The sequence below is a fragment of the Heptranchias perlo genome, chromosome 25, assembly GCF_035084215.1.
Source record: "Heptranchias perlo isolate sHepPer1 chromosome 25, sHepPer1.hap1, whole genome shotgun sequence".
Taxonomy (NCBI): domain Eukaryota; kingdom Metazoa; phylum Chordata; class Chondrichthyes; order Hexanchiformes; family Hexanchidae; genus Heptranchias; species Heptranchias perlo.
This window is the reverse complement of record NC_090349.1, coordinates 13,639,413-13,663,618: the sequence shown is the minus strand read 5'-3', so window position 1 is coordinate 13,663,618 and position 24,206 is coordinate 13,639,413. Positions and strand designations below refer to the sequence as shown.

General features: G+C 42.3%; 1 protein-coding gene across 2 annotated transcripts in view; it reads left to right on the top strand.

Annotated features, from left to right (window-relative positions):
• The window catches only part of mlec (malectin), a 64,023-nt gene that overhangs the window by 14,209 nt on the left and 25,608 nt on the right, over nt 1-24,206 (top strand). For both annotated transcript variants that reach the window (XM_068005658.1, XM_068005659.1), the window contains one exon: nt 20,280-20,459. In XM_068005658.1, the coding sequence (XP_067861759.1) occupies nt 20,280-20,459 (180 nt within the window). The remainder of the gene's footprint in view (nt 1-20,279; nt 20,460-24,206) is intronic.

Genomic DNA, 24,206 nt, shown 5'->3' with positions numbered 1-24,206 from the left:
ATGGTTGCCATTTCAATCACTTGTAATTCACTAAATTTCTAACTTTTATAATAAAAACAGAAAATGTTCGCAACACTCAGCTGGTCAGACAGCATCTGCGGCGAGAGAAACAGATTTAATGTTTCAGGTCAATCACCTTTCATCAGAAAGGAAGAAATTTACTAGTCAATAGAGGGGGGTTTTTCAGGCGCATTAATTGTCTAGTCTACATGCTGCCCCTCGGCAACTACATCTCAAAACGCAACTTTAGGTTCCAATTGTACACTGACGACACCCAGCTCTACCTCACCACCACCTTTCTTGACCCCTCCACTGCCTGTGATGCTGCATGGATGAGCAGAAATTTCCTCCATTAAATATTGAGAAGACCAAAGCCATTGTCTTCGGTCCCCATGACAAACTCCATTCCCTAGCCACCGCCTCCATCCCTCTTCCTGGCCACTGGCTGAGACTGTTCGCAACGTTGGCGTCCTATTTGACCCTGAGATGAGCCTCCGATCCCATATCCTCTCCATCACCAAGACCACCTACTTTCACCTCCATAACATTGCCCATCTCCACCCCTGCCTCAGCTCATCTGCTGCTGAAACTCTCATCCATGCCTTTGTTATCTCTAGACTCGACTATTCCAATGCTCTTCTGGCTGGCTTCCCACCTTGCACCCTCCATAAACTTGAGCTTATCCAAAACTCTTCTGCACGTATCCTAACTCTCACCAAGTCCCATTCACCCATTTCCTTGTGCTTGCTGACTTACATTGGCTCCCGGTCCAGCAACGCCTCGATTTTAAAATTCTCACCCTTGTGTTCAAATTCCTCCAGCCCTACAATCCTCCGAGATCTCTCCGCTCCTCCAATTCCGGCCTCTTGCGCATCCCCTATTTTCATCGCTCCACCATTGGTGCCATGCCTTCAGCTGCCTCGGCCCTATGCTCTAGAATTGCCTCCTTAAACCACTCCCCTCTCTACCGCCTTCCTTTAAGACGCCCCTTAAAACCTACCGCTTTGACTGAGCTTTTGGTCACCCATCCTAATATCCCCATATGTGATTTGTTTGATAATGCTCCTGTGAAGTGCCTTGGGACATTTTACTACATTAAAGGTGCTATATAAATGCAAGTCGTTGTGCAACTTTTCTCCTTTTACTTTTATGCTTGGGCGATTCTCTTGTGCTCCACCGTACAATGCTGTATTAGTGGAAATAGGGAACTAACTCCTTGCATTTACTTTCCTTAGCTTCTTAGTCCAACACCAAATTCATACACCCACATCTTCATGGGTCTGCGATTTCGTCAGCTCCCTGAGTACAGGGGCATTTCCACTAGACAGTACAACTGAAAGTTGGGGGTGGGGGGGGGTGCAGCTGCACTCCTGTAATATAAGAGCATCTTTTGATGCTCAGCAGCAATGGGAGTTATTGTTGTATTCAAAATATATAAAATTAAATCAGATTAGCTATCATTTTTTTGGCTGAATGGATCACCGTGACAGTTGAAGAGCAACAGCTGGTAACAGCAAAAGTCTCAAGTAATTCCTGACTACTGGCCCACTGGTCATACCTTGCAGATCAAATGCCCCTCAGCAGAAAGGATCATGCCTTTTAGATTGTATCACTCAATTTTTAAAAAATATTATTCTGGTGTTTTTTTAAGGAATGCTGGGTGAGAGCAGTCGATGTATTTGATTTCTATACAAAAGTGTTTGGTGGCTTGAATTTACCAATCTTCAAAACAATAATCCCTCCCTAAAAAGTAGCTTTTCAAACATTACATTAAATTCACATTTTGCATCATTGCTGGCAAAGGCATATAATAACATTTTATTACACAAAAATACAGTTTGAATTACTGCTATAGAAGTATTTTAGATGACTGGAAGATTGTGGTAGACAAATTGGTTTAGAGCAAGCAACAAGTTTTTTTAAAAATTAACATTTAATTAGTTAATTAAACCAAAAATAAATCACTAACCACAGACTTTACATTTTTGGTTGATCTAATGCAAGCCATCTGTGACTTTGAGAGAGAAATCAGGGAATGCGGTGCAGAAACTCTTTTTGTAAGGATGCTGCCTGTAGTGAATCAGGAACCAGAATAGCACTGTAATGTGCACATTTACATCAAGTTCTTTTAGTGAGAAATATGGACCCCCTGCAAAGTACCAAATACTTGTTCAGTATGCACATTGTCAAAACCACAACAAACCAAGGTCTTGCTTCTCAAACGGAAGCCACGTCCCTATTTGTTTTTGTATTTACTGAAGTATTGCTCTACATAGAAAGATCGTTTTAAAGTGCACAAGATAATTGAAAGTCATTCAGAGTTAAGCAGAGTTGAAGAAAAACTGGTCAGACTTGCCTGAAACACTTTCACTTCTACCATACAGTTAGAGTTAGATGAACTTCTCTTTTTGATTATCACATTGTTTTTGAGAAACTCAGACTGGTTGCATGAATTAGTGGAGTAAAGATTTAACTGAGTACCCAAGTGTATAAATATGTTAAGTGTTGCCAGCTTATTCAGGAGCCAAATCCTGACCTCATCCATTATGCCTGTACAACATGCACTTTCTAGGTAAGGATCAAGCTATGTGATGCCCTGCACAGCTGAATAGCCCAGCAGCATTTACTGTCTAGCTTCACACAGGAAGAATGGCCGCTTGTGTGAGGTAGCAAGGGGCTATGGAGTCATACTTGAGCACAATCTGGCATTTATAAGAGAGGAGCAACAGAAAATATTGGGGTGGGGGGGAGAAGAGTATCTATCTACCGGTGTAATTAAATGTATTTTGTCTGTCTGACTGGACTCATGTCTGAACTTTCTGATTGGTTCAATGTAGAATGTTACCCTGCTTTTCTGAGTTCGCTTTCAACTGCCATTACAGCTTCTCCCTTTCTTTTTGGACACTCCTTTGGTCATCTACTGTAACTGCACTCCCACTCCCTGTTTGATTCTCTTGTAAAGAGCCTTGGGATGTTTTGCAAATTGTTGTCTTGCTGTCATCGTCCACCGAAACAGAAAACAAAGAGGTAAATCCTAACTTACTTCAGCTGGCCTTCCATCTGTTTCTCCCTCACTTAACTGTATCTCCCCAGCCATAGCCTGCTGGTTGCTCCCTGAGCCTCCTGTAACTTGCTACTTGGATTTTCTGCTCTCTGCCCCTTGGTCCCAGCCTGCCATTTGCATCCCCATCTTCCAGAAACCTGCCTTTCTACTTGTTCCTGGACTCTTGGCCTTCAGGAGATGTACTACTAATTTTTAAAAACAATTAAAAGTGAAAACAATTTTAAAATGTGGAAGAATGTAAAAGTGGCTTGCTGATGTTTTGGTGCTCAGGTGCTTTGTGATGCAGGGAAGCAGAGCACCAATGTCACATCCCCGTCCCCCACCAATCGGAGGCTTCCTGGTCCCATTGCTGCTGGCAAAGAGGCAGTGAGCAATGACCATTCGCTTCCCCACAGAAAACAAGATGCTCCAAACATCTCTAGTGAGCCTTTTAACAGCTGATTGTGGAGTGACATTGACAGAGGCCTGGGAGTACATTGATTTACTTGCACTCTTGGCCAGGGAGTGAAGTACAGCCTGGGGAGAAAAGGAAAAATAAAAAGAAAGGTAAATGAGAATAGTCATTGGTTGTTCAATTTGTGATGTCCTATTATTGTGCATATTAAACCCTGTCTGTGTTTTTGGCTGGTCTTGTGCCTTACTGCGAAGTTTTGTCAACTGCCCTTGTTGTATGGGGCTCCTGTCTAAATGAGCTTTTTTTTAAAAAAAAAAGTCAAATATGCTTGTATTAATGTGTTTTTGTGCATGACAGTTCCTGTTCTTGAGTGTGCACTCCTTGTGACTTATATTAATTCCCTATTGAGCAACAGATGTTTCATTTAGCAAGTGGTCTCATATTTAAATACTTCCAGATGTCAACTAAGTTTTTTTTTAAAAAGTGACACTTCCACTTTCATTGAAAAGTGAAACTGCTTGATTTAAAAACAAATGATTGTCATTTAACAGTGAACTGAGATGTGTTTTGCTTAATGTTTTAAAAAATATATAATTTCATAAATTGTAGTTCCATATGGTATTACTTTGTTTTATCAGCACATCTGCCACATTGCACTAGCTCTGTACTTAGCCATTTATTCAAAGTATGTCCTGATAAAATCTTCATCCATTTGGGAAGTATTCTAGTGCTGGAGGCTGATTATCATCAAAGACTCAGTTAAAAGATACTGGTAAGAATTAAGATTCACACACTTAGTTATTTTCAAGACAGTTTAAAGTAGTTATGCCTCTGTATTGCTCATTATTCTGTTGTATTCCTTTTGCTTCTGTGTAATTATAAATCTTGTAAATAAATTTGACTAATTTTAGCCTGATACAAATACAATTTATTCTCAATGCTAATTTTTAAAAAAATGGCAGAGACCCTGAATTATAATAGTCATACGTTATTTTTTTTTAAATCCTAGTTTTAGAGGATGGAGTAATTTCAATGAAAAATGCTTCCTCCACAGTAAAGTTTAGAATCTTTTGTTTGTTTTTTTTTTCTTAGTCTATATTGTTCAACTATCTTCTGGACAAACTCATTGAACAATTAGGGGCACATCTCTACTTCTTCTAAGCCATCAGGAAAAATGAGGCTACTTAAGGATCTCAATTTCCCATCCTACACAATAGGCAGAGCCACTACCCACCATGCCTGAGCTGTTTTCAATCCCAACCATCGGGTGTTCTTCTGCCACACTCAACCACGTGCTAACGCAGAGAAGCACTGTGAGTGTATATGGCTTGAATGATTGGAGTGTCATACTTGGTATTCACGAGGCTCAAATCTTCTGGAGAAAAGATAATTAGATTTTGGGCTGGGGATTTTTCCACATCTTACCTTTTTCAACTCATACCTACAATGTTCTCTCACTAAAAGCTATGTGGCTGTCACAATTTTTGTGTTTTTGTGCTAGATATTCTCTCAGGTTCAGCATCATGGTCATTTTTCACAGTGAGAACAATCAATTTCCCTGCACTCCTTGATTATGAAAAATAATAACTTACTGAACATAAGATTACCTAGAAAAGGTGAGTCTTCTAGGCTAAACTGGTTCAGACTTTTAAAGCACAGACAACTTTGCTGCTGCTGCAAAAACACAAACTGTGCGGTGTCTTGAGAGGGAGTGCTCTCTGTGGACATCCTCTCCCCCCTCCTCCCCTTTAAGTCTGTGGGCTCAGCCCACTAAACTGTCAATCAGCATTACTACTTTGAGCTGAAAGTCTACCTTTTGATGTGGGAGTAGGAAGCTCTCCAGCATTTGTCTAGCTAAGCCCCCTGATGTGTGAATGAAATGACACCTGGACTCTCTGGTGTCTTCTCAAAATAGCCCAAAATGGTTGAGATTTTATGTAATGATCCTTCTTTTGAATAACTAATTAAAACACCATTGGAATCAGGTGCCATGCTATACTTTATTGTTGTAATAAAATGCTGAATGTAACATTAAGGAAATATTGTAAGGCAGAAAATCCAGCTTGCCACATTAAAATTGCTGAAAGATGGTATCTGTGGAAAGTGCTCCTTGTTTATTACTGCATTAAGGTTTCAGACTGCATCACAGCCCTATGATCCAGCATGTTTGAAGAATGCAGTAGGTTATAATTTGGGATTTTCCCTAACTCCTTTATTCATTCTTATGGATGGACTACAGTTTCTATAAGATGCCTCAGTCTTTAATCTCTGCTGTGTTCAGGTTATGGTGTCGATAGTAGCCATGATGTGGAGGTTTAACAATTAAATCTGTGTCCAGGTTTAACAATTAAATCTGTATCACAGTAAATCACTGGAGAATACATGGGATGCCCACCTTATTCGCTTGTCACTTTAGAAGACGGGCAAATAATATGCATCTAGGTTGTGTACAAGATAGATTACTTGGTCAGATATGTTTACAGGTGAAACACTATATTGAAAGACATGGCAAGATACTAGTCAAATAATCGGATTTATGTACTGTACTAACTGATCAAAATGCTGAAAGACGAGAGTCTGAAATCCTTGCACGCTTCTCCGCAAGTTCTTAGAAACCCAGTTTCTGGAGGTGTGATACGTGGGCAGATTCCTTATGAATCCTGTTTTTGGCACACATTAGTAACAAGGGGGAAAAGGCGACTTAAGTCCCTGAGAGGGGGGGGGGTCTCGATTCTAAGAGCTTGGCACAGTTAACACTAATCTCACGTCCAAGGCTCAGTTAATACTAATCTTGTGTCTTTTTTTTATTCATTCATGGGATGTGGGCGTTGCTGGCGAGGCCGGCATTTATTGCCCATCCCTAATTGCCCTTGAGAAGGTGGTGGTGAGCTGCCTTCTTGAACTGCTGCAGTCTGTGTGGTGAAGGTTCTCCCACAGTGCTGTTAGGAAGGGAGTTCCAGGATTTAATGGCAGAGATGTTAAACAAATATTTTGTATCTGTCAGAAGGTTTGGGGTCAAGCCCCACTCCAGGATTTAAGCACATAATTTTGGCTGACACTTATAAGGTACTGAGAGATGGCTGAATTGTTGAAGATTCTGCCATTCGAATGAAACTGAGGCCCCGGTATACCTGTTCTGGTAGATGGATGTGAAAGATCTCATGACATTATTTGAGGAAGAACCGGCAGTTCTCCCAGTCTCTTGGCCAACATTCTTCCCTCAACCAATACCACCAAAAGCAGATTAACTGGTCATTAACTGCACTTCACAGCAATTCATTGTATGTCAAGTGCTTTGAGACATTTTTGGGAGACATAGCTACATAAATGCAAGTTTGCTCTTTTCTTTGAAGATTTACACTTAAACACATTTCACAACAAACCAAGCATTAACGATTCAGGAAATGGTGTTTGTATCTTCTCAGTTTGACTTGTTCTTGGCCGCAGAGAAATGACAAAGGTGATTTTATAACCCTGTGCACCAGCAACAAACTGCGCTTGTAGGGAGCACAGGTTGGAGATAGGGCTACAACATTCTAGCTCTGATTTTCCAATTTCCTGAGAGTACAGAATTGTCCCTTACTCTTTTTGTCTGCCCCATCACCTCAGAAGGGGTAGAAATAACAGATTGCGTTAGATCAAAATGAGTTTTCTAGCTGCGAGGCAACAAAAATGTAATTGCAAAGCGGTCAGCACGTGTATCGGCTGATGATGTACCAACTTTGTCACATGACAAAGGGGTCCTTCCACAAAGTCAGCCCAGAGATATAGCCATTTAAAAAAAAATTTAGATGTACTCCAACTATCTTTACATACAATAATATAAAATTTACAGCACAGAAACAGGCCATTAAGCCCAACAGGTCTAATAGAATCAGTTAGAACAGTTTATATATCTATATTGTATAAATCTGATGCTCTACACAAGCCTCCTCCCACCCTACATCCATTTAATCCTTTCAACATATCCTTCCATTCCTTTCTCCCTCATGTACTTATCTAGCTCCTTAAATATATCTATGCTATTCTCCTCCATCACTCCATGTGGTAGCGAGTTCCACATTCTAACCACTCTCTGAGTGAAGAGTTTCTCCTGAATTCCTTATTGGATCGATTAGTGACTATCTTATATTTAGGGCCCCTAGTTTTGGACTCCCCACACAATCACAAGAAAAAAAGAAATCCATGTTTCTATTGCAAAGTATTTTGGGGACATATTCTTATTTTCCATTTTTACAGACCCTCGAGATGAACAGGCAGGCCTTTGCTCTGAGAGGATCTATTATTCCCTCCAGCTTTGCTTGTTGGAAAAACAATTAATTGGAATGAACTAAAAGGTGCACTAGTGGTAACTGAATAGAGTATGCACACTGAGCGCTAACAATGCCCCATCTATGTGCTAATTAATTGTATACATCCGTCTCTAAGCAGCATAATAGTTTGCCATGTTTCTGAGCTCACATGCTGCTGATATTCTAGAGCAAACCCAAAGTTTAAATATTGAGTAGTCAATTTGGTATTTATAATTAAGGCTGCAGCTGGAGTTAAGTAATAATGGATAGGCTGACTGTCTGTTCTGTAACAGGGAATTGAGATCTATTTGAGGGTTTGAGAATTCTATTTGAGAATTAAGCCAATTGGAATGCTGCATCCGCAGATGATATTGAATTTAGGATCACACATTCTGAATTTTTTTTTAAAAAATGGATCTTTAGAAAAATTGGAATTTTATGATCTTTTTTGGTGAAAGTGACAATTCCTATTTTTAATTTGTTTTCTCCTTGGTATCCATGTGCTGTCCTTGCCCATCTAAAAGACCAGGTGCCAAGTCATTACTGGAGATCTGCAAGACAGACCCAGAGTAACTGTCCTAATTTTATTTCTCCCACCACCTCCTCCTTTCATTTTTAGAAGCTCCCAGATTCTGAACACCTTCCCACAGCGCCATGGCCACTGTTTTCCTTTCCCTCCTTGAAGTCAGAAAGTCTTGCTGGGATACAGTTTCATGGGTGGTGGCTGTGCCCTGGTACCTTGCCCAAGTGCCTATTAAGCTTGACAGTAAGTGTCAGCGGGCTTTTTGACCATGGGAGAGGAATTGCCGCTGGGCCGATTTCTTGCACAAGATCTGGACACACATACCTTCTAGGAGCGGTCACAGGGTAGCAACTGGGAGCAGGAATTCTGGCTAATTCCTCGCTCCCACCCCTTTTCCCTAGCCCAGTGTCGCTTAGGCCTGTTGTAGCACCCTTTCCCCACAGCAGCTGAGATCAGCTAACTTAGCACAGACCAGCAATGGAACTTGGGACTGTCCTGACATATGGCACAATTTCACACTGGGCAGTGCAATTACGGACTGAGTTACAGTTCACATTTAAAAGCTATTGAAAGATTCCTGGCATGATCTCTATTTCTGGCGCATTGTTGTTACATCAAACTGTAAGCCCTCACTGCGCTGCTTTGGTTTTCCGATGTTAGTATGGTCTATTCCCTATTCAGTTTATATGACGGTAGCGGCAGGGTCACCATTGTAAATGTTGATATCATTGGGCATCGAATCACCCTCTACATTGTTGTTGCTTTATGTTTAAGGGCCTCTAAAGTCAGTTTTTATTGCCGATTTTAAAACCCAGGCTCTTTTTCCAGTTTTCATTTTTAGCAGCATCAACCAGGAGAAAATCAAGTTTGGGGGGGTGGGGGGGGGATTAGAACCCAAAAAAACCCTGGTGTTTTATTTATTTTGAACATCTCTAAACCTCAGGAAAACAAGCAGGAGATGAACAAGACACAGTTAAGCTAAATGACACTTGTGTGGGCCTCAATGGCAGTTTCAAAAGTAATAATGTAATATAAGTTGCCATGATCACACAGTACTGTTGAGCTATTTTAGCAGTATATTTATATTATTTGTGAATGGACTGTGCTACAAAATGTTGACTGCTAAAATTAATGTTTAAAGTAGCACATCACCTCCGCAGTATCATGGAACACAAATATTTTTAAAGTCTGACTAACATATGAAATAAAAAGCAAAATACTGCAGATACTGGAAAGCTGAAATAAAACCGGAAAATGATGACAACACTCAGCAGGTCAGGTGGCATCTGCGGAGAGAGAAACGTAAGGTTACCGTTTCAGATCAAGCACCTTTCGTCAGAACTCTGACAGGTCATTGACCTGAAACGTTAACCCTACATTTCTCTCTTCACAGCTGCTGTCTTACCTGCTGAGTGTTTCCAACATTTTCAGTTTTTATTGAAAACTGAAATAGTTGTTGGTAAAGTTTGTTTTTGGAGTATGTGCTACGATTGGTATAGTGCGCTCATTGTACAGCATGTATCCATTTTTGTTAATATCATTGTGGGCGACATCATCAGAGATTTTCCACGTGTGCCCTTGATATTACAGATGTGATGTGTGCACATCTCTGGACCTGATAGTTTTTGTAAGTAAATAATGAGAAATTTTGGGGCAGGGGGGAGGAAAGAGAGAGAAATCACCAATTCACCATCCAAGGAAAAAAATTGGTAAAAAATCGATTTTGAAGCTTCCTATTTATGTTGTATACAGTTGTAAATTTCATTAGTTTGAAATACAAAGGTTTCCAGCTTGGAAATTATTGGTCGATTGTTAAGTCCTAGAATATGGAGGAATCCTTAATGCAGAAAAACCAATGTGGCACTTTTGCTGATTTTGTCTTGAGTCTGAAGAAGGATCTGGAATTTAATGAGAAACAGACACTGAGCAATGGATTGCAGCTGAAAATATATTATTGTACTAAATTCCCATTATTGTATTGATTCCAAAACACTTTGTATCTGTGTCAACAGCTCAATTTAATACTCACTGGAAAATAATTGGTTATAGGAACAGTTGAAACCTACATCACAACAATGCCCTTCAAAGCAATACACTCTACATGGGATAGTTCTAATAGATGTGATAAGGCAAACTTAGATAAATGCATCTTTCTTTGCCAGTCCAGATTCTCAGTTTGTCAAAGTCTGAAGGGGGAAGTTAGCAAAAGTGCAGCTCTCCCCCTCCCCCACATTTCTTTTCTTCAAATTTAAAAGTCAGTGTTGTCTCTTTTACCATAGAATTATCGAAATTACAGTACAAGAGGCCATTCAGCTCTTCATGCCTTTTAGCTGGAGCATTTCAACTATAGTTCCACTCAGAATCAGCTTGTTTACTCTGCAGCCATCATGTAGTAACACACGATAGGCTACTTCTTGGCTTTCACTGTCAGTGATGCTTCCTAGACCAGCTGAGGAGGAACCTGTATTTGATATGTGATGGGGGAATTGCTTTCTTCCTCTTCCCCCAAATAAAACATGGGTAACAAACCTGTTGCTACGCCAGCACCCTGTGCCAATGGAGCAATTTGGTCAAAAGCAAAATACTGCGGATGCTGGAAATCTGAAATAAAAACAGAAAATGCTGGAAATACTCTGCAAGTCAGGCGGCATCTGTGGAGAAAGAAACAGAGTTAACGTTTCAGATCGATGAGCTTTGGTCAGAACTGACAATTTGGTGCAGGTTTGTGCCTGTGCTAGCCCATATGGTGAGTTTCGTGCAGCTGGAAAATGCCCTGTGTATTGAAGGAGGAAGATTATTTCAAAAAAGCCACTCTAGACATTGAAGGATGTGTTTGATCTTCTACAATACCAGGCCACATTAGTACTATAAACAGGAGAGACATGTAATGGACAGGGACATACTTAGTGAATCTCGTGAACTATAAAAGCTTGCCTCAAGAAAATAACTTTCATTTTTATAATTGTCTCAAAGCGCTTCACGGCCAGTGAGTTCTTTTTGAAGTGCAGTTCTGTTGTTATAAAGGCAAATGAGGCAGCTATTTTTTTTAATATTCGTTCATGGGATGTGGGCGTCGCTGGAAAGGCCAGCATTTATTGCCCATCCCTAATTGCCCTTGATAAGGTGCTGGTGAGCTGCCGCCTTGAACTGCTGCAGTCCGTGTGGTGAAGGTTCTCCCACAGTGCTGTTAGGTAGGGAGTTCCAGGATTTTGACCCAGCAACGATGAAGAAACGGCAATATATTTCCAAGTTGGGACGGTGTGTGACTTGGAGGGGAATGTGCAAGTTAGTGGACAGCAAGGGCCCGCAAACAGCACACTAGATGAATAACCAGTTAATTTGTTTTGATGGTATTGGTTAAGGGACAAACGTTGGTTGAGGCACAAGAAATTCCCTGCATTTCAAATAGTGTAATCTTTTACATCCACCTGTACGGGCAGGCAGAGTCTTGTTTTAATGTAATCCTCTAAAAGACAGCATCTCCAACAACACAGCATTCCCTCAGTTCTGCACTGAAGTGTTACTCTGGAGTGGGTCTTGAACCCACAGTATTCTGATTGAGAGGCAAATTCTACCAACTGAACTGAGCTGACACTTTAAATAGAATGGACTGTATGTTTCACCGATCCCATGATTTCTAAGTAGTAAAAACAAAATAAAAACCTCAAGATTTGTTGTTTAAGTAAACTTTCACCAAGAAGATCAATCCTAAAAGTCCAATTTTTCTAAAGATCCATTTATTACTGTAAATGTGGAGGATTCTTTTAATACTATCCATTATAATTAGCAGAAGAAAGCATTCACTTTACAGAACTCCAAACTGTTCCTACATTCACGAGCATCACTGTGAACTCTCAATTCCATACATTAAAGCAGATTGGAATGTCAGAGTTTCGTCAGCCACTTTATATTGCTGGACACTTCCAACCCATACAACCCAGCAAGTGCTCTAGAGAGCCTGAAACCATCAGATTTCTTGCTATAGTTTCTCAGTTAGTTCTAATGGCGGTATTACCAAACGTATAATGATTTCATATAAACTGTGTTGAGATTTTTTTTTCCTGCATGGTTACCATTGTGCTTCACAAATATAAGAGATCCTTGTGTTTGGGAGAACAGAATCTATTGTTTGTCAAATTTGTAAACTCTGATATGTCTTTAGTTTTCTGAATTTTCTAATTTGCTGCAAATAGACAAAATAAATACTAGTTTCAGGTCCCAAGATAGTTATTTAAGAATCTACACGCTACGTAGAGGCAGTTAAAATCTTTCGTCAAATGTGCGAATGGATGAGGGTTCCCACTCCTGATCACTATCCAGGGGCACCTTCTAGAAATGAAGGTGTGTGGACTGAATACACTGGGATATGATGCCTCTGACAGTTGAATAGCCCATCCATTCTCATTTTTGAGACACGTATATGAGCAATGACCACTTGAGTGAGTTAGTAGAGCATGCCTGACAGCCATGGAACTGTGCAGAAATGAGTTAATGCTTTCAGGAGAGGAGAAAATTGGTGAGGGTGCAAAAGAGGAAATCATCAGAGGCAAATCATATGTCAAAGCAAATGTGTCCCAAGGTTTTCTAGGTTAGTGTGCTACCTTCAAATCCATCACTAGCCACTATGAGACTGCTGTAGATGTTTCTCCTGAGTGAAACCACATCAGATTGCTACTCAGTACAATAGTAGGATTGATTATTGTATTGTTCGATTCAGAATTCAAATCATTACGGAACACTTCATGTGTCACAGATTGTGGAGCGATCTCTGATAATCTGCATTGAGTCACCAGGGCATTGTGGACTAATCTATGCCCACAGAAAATACTTTCAATTAATGTGTGTCCTGTGTTCGTAGCATTGCATGTCTACTATACTGCAACTTGCATTTATATAGCCTTTAACGTAATAAAACGTCTCAAGGCGCTTCACAGAAGAATTTTCAAACAAAATTTGGCAACGAGCCACATAGAGATATTAAGACAGATGACCAAAAGATTGGTCGAAGATGTAGGTTTAAAGGAGCGTATTAAAGGAGAGAGAGAGAGACAGAGAGGTTTAGAGAGGGATTTCCAGATATTAGGGCCCACACAGCTGAAGGCACGGCTGCCAATGGTGAAGCAATTAAAATCAGGGATGTGCAAAAGGAAAGAATTGGAGGAGCACAGAGATCTCGAGGGTTGTAGGGCTGGAGGAGGTTACTGAGAAAGGGAGGGGCAAGGCCATGGAGGGATTTGAAAACCAGGATAAGAATTTTAAAATTGAGGCTATCCCAGACCAGGAACCCTTGTAGGTCAGCGAGCACGGGTGATGGGCGAACGGACTTTGTGCGAGTTATGATACGGGCAGCAGAGTTTATGGAGAGTGGAAGATGGGAGGCCGACCAGGAGAGCATTGGAATGGTCATGTCTAGAAGACAACAAAGGCATGGATGAGGGTTTCAGCAGCAGATGAGCTGAGTTGGGGTGGAGATGGACGATGTTACAGAGGTGAAAGTAGGCGGTCTTGGTGATGAAGCGGAAATGGGTTTGGAAGCTCATTTCGGGGTCAAATAGGATGCCAAGGTTGCGAATGATCTGGTTCAGCCTGACACGGTGGCCAGGGAGAGGGATGAAGTCGGTGGCTAGGGAATGGAGTTTGTGGCAGAGACTGAAGACAATGGCTTCAGTCTTCCCAATATTTAGTTGGAGGAAAGTTTTGCTCGTCCAGTACTGGATGTCGGACAAGCAGTGTGACAAATCAGATGGTGGACGGAGGTGGTGGTGAGGTAGAGCTGGGCATCGCCAGCCTACATGTGGAACCTCGTGTTTTCAAATGATGTCGCCGAGGAGCAGCATCTTTGTTCACTAGGAACTTTATTGTTCCCAATTGTACATGTCTGAACAAATTGCTAATACTTTTTGATTAATCAGTTCTTCATACACCAATGATATGTACTTTCTACAACATTCATGTGTAATATGATTTTCTCAAAGAGAGGAACACCATATAGAGGATAAATACTGATACCTTATTGAAAACAGGATTTTCATTCTTGAGCGAAGACTCGTTACCAGATCTATCGCTTCAGGTGCTCCTGTTTTTTTTCAAGATTATTGTTCTGGGCGTAGAGATGTTTGCAGATTGATTAACAATTACCTGAAAAAAGCCTGTAGTGTCACTACTCAACCCTTTGATTGTTGATTGTCCTTTAGTGGTTCTTTTCTGTATATATCTTTAAAGCTTTTATATCACCATTACATTGTAACACCTTTAATAGAATAACAAGCCATTTTTTTCTTTTGTACTAAACATTACAGAGGGACATTGTGAAAGAAAACAAGGATTTTGTTGTATAATCAGGACAGGCTGGTTTTAATAAAATGGATTCTTTTTTTCAAAAAATATAATTTATTTATAAAATTTGTAGCAAAAACATACAATACTGTTGTCATATCACATTCCAAATGTACACAATACAGATTATACAATTTGCAGGTTAAATCAAGTACAGTTCAATGAACACATTGTACATAATTACAGTTCATGACACTCTGGGGTGTCTCATTGCATTATACTCAATACAGATTATTGATTACAGATTCATTACAGGTACATTACAGGTACATTACAGCAATTTGAATTTTACATTCTGCCCGGGGGGGTTTTTCCCTGATTGCAGCCCCTCTGTGTACAATGGCGGGAAGGCTCTAAATGGTTGCCTTTCCCCACAGAGCCTTTGCGGCGGCCGCACCTAGTTTCAGTGCGTCCCTGAGCACGTAGTCCTGGACCTTGGAATGTGCCAGTCTGCAACACTCGGTCGAGGACAGCTCCATGCACTGGAAGACCAGCAGGTTTCGGGCAGACCAAAGAGCATCTTTCACCGAGTTAATGGTCTTCCAGCAGCAGTTGATGTCTGTCTCGGTGTGCATCCCCGGGAACAACCCGTAGAGCACAAGAGTCCTGTGTTACGGAGCTGCTCGGGACGAACTTGGACAGATACCACTGCATCTCTCTCCAGATCTTCTTTGCAAAGGCGCATTCGAGAAGGAGATGGGTGACTGTTTCGTCTGCACTGCAGCCTCCTCGGAGACCATGTGCGGTGGTGCTGAGAGTCCGGGAGTGCACGAAGGATCTACAGGAAGGGCCCTTCTCACCACCAGCTAAGCTATGTCTTGGTGCTTGTTTGAAAGTTCTGGCGATGAAGTGTTCTGCCAAATGACATCGACAGTCTGCTCGGGGAACTAACTGACAGGATCCATCGTCTCCTTTTCCCGCAGGGTCTCGAGGACGTTACGTGCGGACCGTCCAAGGTCATCGCCAATCGGGTCAAGTCAGCCCTGAAGGTGGTAATTCACCCCGATCAGACCTGCGCCGTGCCCGGCAGGAAGATCATTGATAGCATAGCGCTACTCAGGGATACGATCGCCTACATACAGGACAGGGGGGTGAATACCTGCCTGATCAGCCTGGACCAGGAGAAGGCCTTTGACAGAATATCCCACACGTACATGATGGACGTGCTCTCCAAAATGGGATTTGGGGAGGGAATCCGCAATTGGATCCAACTGCTCTACACAAACATCAGTAGCACCGTTTCAATCAACGGGTGGGAATCAGAAAGCTTCCCGATCAAATCTGGAGTCAGTCAGGGCTGTTCTCTCTCCTCTGTCTTGTTCGTGTGCTGCATCGAACCCTTTGCCGAGTCCATCAGGAGGGATGCGGGCATAAGAGGGGTGACGATCCCAGGCAGCAGAGGCACTCAGGTCAAGGCCTCCCTGTACATGGACGACGTCGCCGTCTTTTGCTCGGATTAGCTGTCGGTCCGCAGATTGATGAGCATCTACGACCTGTTCGAACTGGCCTCGGGCCAGGGTAAATCACACCAAGAGCGAGGCCATGTTCTTTGGGAACTGGACCGACCGATCCTTTGTCCCCTTCACCGTCAAGTCGGATTACCTGAAGGTGCTGGGGATCTGGTTCGGGGGGGGCGGGGCGTGCACCAAAAACTGGAAGGAGCGTATTTCTAAGGTGAAACAGAAACCGGGACTGTGGGATCAACGATCCAGCTCAATTGTGGGCAAAAACCTGGTCATCAGGTGCGAGGTGCTCTCGGTGTTGCTGTACTTGGCCCATACCTCGCTCCTGCGCCGTGACAGTCACCCGAGCCATCTTCCGCTTTATCTGGAGGTCAAAAATGGACAGTGTCCGCAGGGACACAATGTACAAATCTCCAGAGAAAGGGGGGAAAGGTGTGCCCAACGTGGCCCTCATCCTGATGGTCACTTTTGTGTGCGGCTGCATCAAGCTTTGCGTGGACCCTTGGTACGAAAACACAAAATGTCACTACGTGCTGAGGTCCTACCTATCCCCGGTGTTGCGAAGGATGGGCCTGGCCACGCTGCCACGGAACACTCCGTCCAGTTGGACCATTCCGCCCCACCTGTCCCTCGTCGAAAGGTTTATGCAAAAAAACACTTTCGACCACAATAAAATGGATTCCTGTACTAGGAAGAGTAAAGTTATCAGATTTAAATTTTTTCTCTCTCTCTTCTCTCCTCTTCCTTTCCTGAAGTCACTTGTCCATTGTGGGGTGTAATTTTATGGGTGTCAGTGGTCTTCCACTACCTTATTCAGTGCTCATATGTAAGCCGTGCCATTGAGTGTTGGCAGACTTTTCAACTGTGAGGGGCCACCCAGCTGATCCTAGTCACAGCCAATATCAACAGACGCACTTTCCAATAGGATCACAGGGTAGCCATAATGAGAGAGGTCCCTGGCTGATTTTTCTCTCTCGCTGTCCTAAGAACATTGTGGCCATTTTTAATACCCTCACCGGTGTGCAGGCTGAGATCAGCTAACTCAGCACAAACCAGGGAGTGCACCTGAAACCTTCAGTTCCACTACAAGGCGCATTTACCTGCGGGAAATCTATTCTCTTCACCACCACCCCCCCCCCCAATTTTCACCTCTTCTTTCCTGAAGGGGCTGACTTTTGTTGGGTTTTGGCTCCACATGCACCAGCAATTCTCCAGGACTTCACCCTTGTGACGGTTCACACATGCAGAACAAAGACAATAAGTGTCAGCAGGCTATTTACAATGGGTTTATACCATGGCCGAGCCTAATCCTGACCTCGCCTTCATTCACATACACACTTTCCAGCCAGGATCTAGGAACAAGAACCTTAGCTAATTTTTCCTTCTCACTAGTTCAGGGACTCTGAGGCCATACGTACCCCTACTGGTGCCCTGGTACAAACTTCACACCGAGCAGGAAGCATAACTTGGGATCTTCTTGGTCAGTGGGCTCAATTCCATACCACACAGTGCATTTATACCCTGACTTATGAAGGGTGCCACACTAAGTAACTGAAGTAAAATGGTTTAAAATCCCTAAGCCTTCCAAGAATATTTGTTTCCTTTTGTTTTAATAGGTTGGATCCCAGTATTTTAAACATCAACTTCCAGCTTATAGCTGAATCTTCGAATCAAGGCCTCTGTGGTCTGGTATTTTAAGAGTGAGGTAGATTCTAGTTAAGATTCTAGTAAGAGAACTATGTTGATACCAAGGGCAGGATTTTAAAAGGGACAAACGGGTGGGTTGGGGGCGGGGGGAGCAATCAAAATCACTGTTTCTGGGAGCGGGCAGACATTCCGGCTGGAACCCGCACGTTTTTGAATGAGACTCCGGCAAATCTGTGTGTGCGTGTACTTCAGTCACCGGGAAGTCCCGCCCCCACTTAAATCCAGCAGGTCGATAATTAAAGGGGCAAATGTACTTCATTGAGGTACTTAAGGTAGTTTATTTTTTGTGTATTGGACGCTTAAAAAATTTTAACGTTACCTGGGCGGCTTTCCCATGGCTTCCGTTCAGGCCTGCTGAAACCAGGAGCGAAGGGCGGATCAGTGAAAAATAAACTAAATAAATAAAATAAAATTACATTTCCCATTGTAAACAAATACACCTTAAAAACGAAGGACGAGGCCCCCCCCACCCCAATCTCCAATGACTCCACTCTGATCCTGATATTTGATGTCTCCACTCTGATCTTTGTTCTCCACATCACCCCCACCTCCCCACACACAATTTCTATCCTAACTGCCGATGAGGTCTCTTTCTCTTTCTCCCCCCGCCCCCGCCCCACCTCGGATGTGCAGCTCCTGTCGGCAGCCGGGCTCGAAACCCGGAAGAGGCTTTGATTGACCCCTCAATCGTGACCCGCCTACTTCCCTTCCGGGTTTTGCACCCACAAATCCCACCCCCACTCCTCCCACCGGCATATTAAAATCCTGCCCCAAGATTCTAGTAAGAGAACCATGTGACCAAATCAGCAGATGCCACCAGGGCTAAAGACTAGTCAAAACACTATGGAAGGTGGTTTCACAAATGGTAAAGCCATTTAGTGAGGGTGATAAATTGGAGACCAGATTAACAGGTCTGCTAACCAAAGATAACGTTGATGAGGAGGAGATTTGGCTTCAACGAGATCAGGTTTACAATTAAAATGTCATTTAAAAAAAAATTAAATTATTGAGGCTGCATCTATTGTCCGGACATGAAACAATTCTGTGCATAAATATAATTTTATAGATAACTTTAATGGATGTAAACTTTACATGCTCCAGTATAATCTAAAGAAACACCTATGTAACTGCATCAGTATTTCAAGTAGGTTTGTTTCAAGTACAGTTTGAGGTAGCCCAGATTCTGTATTGTATTTTGTTCTGTGGGAGGCAGTATTATGGCCCAGTTACACTACAGGTTCCATCATCTATGCATAACAGTATACCTTGGGAGAGGCCAAACTAATAGCATATCTCATTTTGAAGAAGCAGTATCAGATCACTTCAATGGAGTTGTCCTGCTCCACTTTGGCTTTACTCTCCGCTGCGCTTTAACTGCAAACTTTAGGAAGTTCTCAACCTCATTTTTAACTTCTTAGCATAAGCAAACAACCATCTGTCTCTTCACCTCTATTCTAATGTTAAAAATGTAACCAACATTTGGATACTGACGCACAGAGCTCTGCACATGCATGCAAGTACGCATTCACAGAGCTCTTATTTTAAAATTCTCATCCTTGTTTTCAAATCCTTCCATGGCCTTGCCCCTTCTTATCTCTGTAACCTCCTCCAGCCCTACAATCCTCAGATCCCTGCGCTCCTCCAGTTCTGGCCTCTTGCACATCCCCGATTTTAAACTCCCCACCATCGACAGCTGTGCCTTCAGCTGCCTAGGCCCTAAGCTCTGGAATTCCCTCCCTAAATCTCTCCGCCCCTCTCTCCTCCTTTTAAGACACTCCTTAAAACCTAGGTGTTTGACCAAGCTTTTGGTCACCTGTCCTAATATCTCCTTATGTGGCTCGGTATAACGCTTCTATGAGGCGCCTCGAGATGTTTTACTACATTAAAGGCACTATATAAATGCAAGAAGCAGTTGCATGTGCATGTAAGTACACATTCACAGAGCTCTGCCTGACCGGACTGCTTTGCGGAGCCAAAAGTATAGCTTAGGGTTGCTGACAGTGCTATTTGTAACAATTTGTGTTTTCGTTTAAACTCCCTTACCTATTAATGATGAGTCAAGTCTTAATCATCAGTAGTTCCTGTGATAGTAGAAGGAAGACCTCAGGAGCTGGCCTAGAATCATGAAGCACTGATGTATCCTCCATATACACCCATCTACTTCTCTACAAAGAACTATGGGCTTAAATTCAGCAATGCTTCAGAAATTTACAATCGTGCCATTGTGGGGAGCATTCATGGGGTGTGTAGTTAGTGGTTTAAAACTGTCGCTTTGAATAAGAGTATTGTATTGCCATTAATTAGTGATGAAAAGAGTTTTTTATCTACCATATTAACTCACATAGAAGCTGCATTCTTTTTAAAAGCTAAGAAAATTGGTTTAAGTTGGGGTGTGATCTATTTGTGAATTAATGTTTTTACCCTAGCATCAATATGGTAATTGGGCCTTCAGGATAAACCAATGTTGATTGTTTTATGATTTGTTTTCTTCCCTCTCTAGGTCTTTGATGTGAGACTAAATGGGCAGCACGTAGTAGTGAAAGATCTGGATATATTTGAAAAAGTGGGACACAGCACAGCACACGATGAACTGGTATCTTTCACTGTTAGAAAAGGAAAACTCAGCGTTCAGGGAGAAGTATCTACATTTAACGGGAAACTACTCGTAGAATTTGTCAAAGTAAGGAAAACGTTTAACGTTACTTAATTGTGAACAATTTTTTTTTCAGAAGTCTAAACGAAATGATTTCTGGTGGCATGGGCTCACCGATCTTAGTAAAAATGAACATTTAATTCAACACTATTAGAAGGATTGGTGCTGTAGAGGAGATTTTTGTCTTTGTGGGCTGCTTAGGTGTGTACCATAGAGCCTCGAGGCCCACATATAAATCAATGTTTCGATTAATTTCTGTTTACCTCAAGTGGCTGATACTCACAGATCTTGCGTTCGCCTGGTTCCATTCTTATCTATCCAGTCGTAGCCAGAGAATCACCTGCAACGGCTGCTGTTTCCACGCTGTTTCCTCTGGCGTCCCCCAAGGATCAACCCTTGGCCCCCTCCTAGTTCTCATCTACATACTGCTTCTCAGCGACATCATCTGAAAACACGACGTCGGATTCCACATGTACGCTGACGACACCCAGCTCTACCTCACCACCACCTCTGACGACCTCTCCACTGTCTCTCATTTGTCACACTGCTTGTCCGACATCCAGTACTGGATGAGCAAAAATTTCCTCCAACTAAATATTGGGAAGACCGAAGCCATTGTCTTCCCCACTACAAACTCCGTTCTCTAGCCACCATCTCCATTGCTCTCCATGGGCACTGTCTCAGACTGAACCAGACCGTTCGCAACCTCGGTGTCCTGTTTGACCCTGAGATGAGTTTCCGACCACATATCTACTCCATCACCAAGACCGCCTACTTCCACCTCCGTAACATCGCCCGTCTCTGACCCTGCCTCAGCTCATCTGCTGCTGAAACCCTCATCCATGCCTTTGTTACCTCTAGACTTGACTATTCCAATGATCTCCTGTCCAGCCTCCCTTCTTCCACTCTCCATAAACTTGAGCTCATCCAAAACTCTGCTGCCCGTATCCTAACTCGCACCAAGTCCCATTCTCCCATCACCCCGGTGCTCGCTGACCTACATTAGTTCCTGGTCCAGGATAGCCTCGATTTTAAAATTCTCATCCTTATTTTCAAATCCCTCCATGGCCTCGCCCCTCCCTATCGCTGTAACCTCCTCCAGCCCTACAACCTTCCGAGATCTTTGCGCTCCTCCAATTCTTGCCTCTTGCGCATCCCCAATTTTAATCGCTCCACCATTGGTGGCCGTGCCTTCAGCTGCCTAGGCCCTAAGCTCTGGAATTATCTCCCTAAACCTCTCCGCCTCTCTACCTCTCTCTCCTCCTTTAAGACTCTGCTTAAAACCTACCTCTTTCACCTGTCTTAATATCTCCTTACGTGGCTCGGTGTCAAATTTTGTTTGATAATACTCCTAGGAAGCATCTTGGGATGTTTTACTATGTTAAAGGCACTATATAAATGCAAGTTGTTGTTCTGTTTTAGGACATAACACCACTGAGGCAATAACATTAAGAACATCCCTTTCCAAACCTACAGGCCCAGAAAATTCAAACAGGAAAAACCAGCGAATAAGGAATAAGTACAAATAGGCCTGACATGCCTGGGCTCTCAGACCATATTGTTAGAGCAGGGGGCTGCACTTGACCCAAAGATTGCTCTTGGACACCCCTGCTGTAGAGGTGTTATTGTGAGGTTGAGGTTGAGGCTCAGGCACATTATTGGGGTAGGGTGTGCTGTACCTGACCTGAGAGTGCTTGATGCTGACACTGAATCTGTGAAATGCAAAGTGTTCTATTCCCCAGCATTAACGTCCCTCATTTTGACATGCACAGGTTCCCTTAATCTGATAAAGTAACATGGTACCAACGCTACGCTGTTATCTGTATTAATGTTATTGCTGCACTCATTTGGTGACCCACAGCTTTACCAGCCCAGTAAGTCTGTTGAGTGACTAGCTAGCACGTTGGATACATACATACATGTTAGTATATTTCAGAATTGATCTGCAGCTCGAGAGTTGCTCCATTGCTAGGGAGTACTTTGGTAAATTGGTTACTGATACAGTCCTACCCACTTATCTCGAACCCGTTTATGTCAATATCGCACTTATGTCGACCAAAAAAGATGGCACCACCGACAGTGTAGCACTCCCTCGGTTACGGCATTGATATGCCAGCCTAGATTATGGGCTCAAGTCCTGGATTGGGGCTTGAAACCACAACCCTCTGACTCAGAGGCAAGAGTGCTACCAGCTGATTTTTCTCCCCTAGTCTACTGAGGGTACTGACTTATGCTGGGGTGCAGTTCCATGGGTGCCAGCAGCTCTTTGGTACCTTGCCCAAGTAGTCATTCTTCATGTGTGAGACCAGACCAAAGTGTCACAAGCTTACTGAACTGTGTGGAGCATCACAGCTGAGGCCAATTCTGTCCTTACCCAACGCCAAGTCCAGTTTGCAGCATGATCATGATCAGCACAGCTGTGGGAGGTTGTGGAATGAGTTTAACCATGTTTACTTTGCAGATTTTAGTTTTAGTTTCCTACCTTATAAGGGGCTTCCTTGACTGTAGAAATCGCTTACTTTAAGGCCAAAGATAAACTGGTTAAACTTGTAAATAATTGACTATTCAGCAACATTTTATGACCTTGTGATAATATTGAACTGTTTGCTCCTGCAGACTTTGTAACTTATTTATCTTTTCACATTCATGGAAGTATATTGAACACACAGTATGTTTATATAATGTGAGATAATTTGCCATTGTTAAAATGGTACCAATCACCATATCCCCTTCAAAGATCCATGGCTTACTTCCCAGAGCTACATATTGGATATCCTGACTTGTGTTTTCCTCCTACCAGAGATGCTAGGAACTTAGCCAAATAAGTGATCACAAGAGCCATTACATATTTGTGAGTCATCACACTAATGGTGTTGCTGATATAAAGATAAACCAGCCCATAATGAAAACAGCATGTTAAAGGCATTGTTAATGCTATACAAACAGGCTGCTGTGAAGTAAGAACTAAAGAAGTATTTTATCGCATTCACGAGGATGAACTATATAATTTGTTTAACAATAATTTTGCATTTAGTACTTTATCATCCGCTAGCCTGTGTACTTGTATTATATTTTACAGTAATCAATTCATGACATTCCTCATTCTGTCACATTCATCAATGCTTTCTCTAAAATAGTTTTTAAAAAAAAATGCACATCCCTCTGAGCAAGCAGCAAGACAGTACTTAAAATTTAATTATAATTCAGGCTTAAACATTTTTTTCTACAACTCTTCATACTACACTATATAAATGGCTAATTTCAATAAAACAAGGAGTTATTTTCTGAGCTATTATCGTAGTAGTGGGTTCATTGTGTTTAATGCTGCCTTTGTATCGCATGGTCTTAATGTTCACGCAGAATGTGGAACGTCTTCATAATTATTTAAAATAGTACCATAGTGAATAAATTGCATTTGTGATCTTAACCGTTAAGAGTTCCTGTCTATAAAAATGTAAGTTTAAATTGCTGTTTCTAACTCGACTTTTTTTGTTCTCCTTGCCCGTGTCCCTGTTCACTGTGTGTAGCTATATGCCACCACTTGCTGTCAAAAATAATGTGGGATAGAGTGCAGGGCATCGACTCCCTTGACTTTAGGTCTGGTGTTGAAATTTCTGTCCTCAATTTTGGCCAATTTTCTCCCCTCACCTCTTGTCCTGATGGGGTTAGCTCCTTGCTAAGGTCCGTTTTCCCCAGACTGGATGCCTCCTGGTACGTCAACTCATTCTTCATGTGTGAGCCATGATGGTGAGTGTTGACAGGCTATTTGATTTT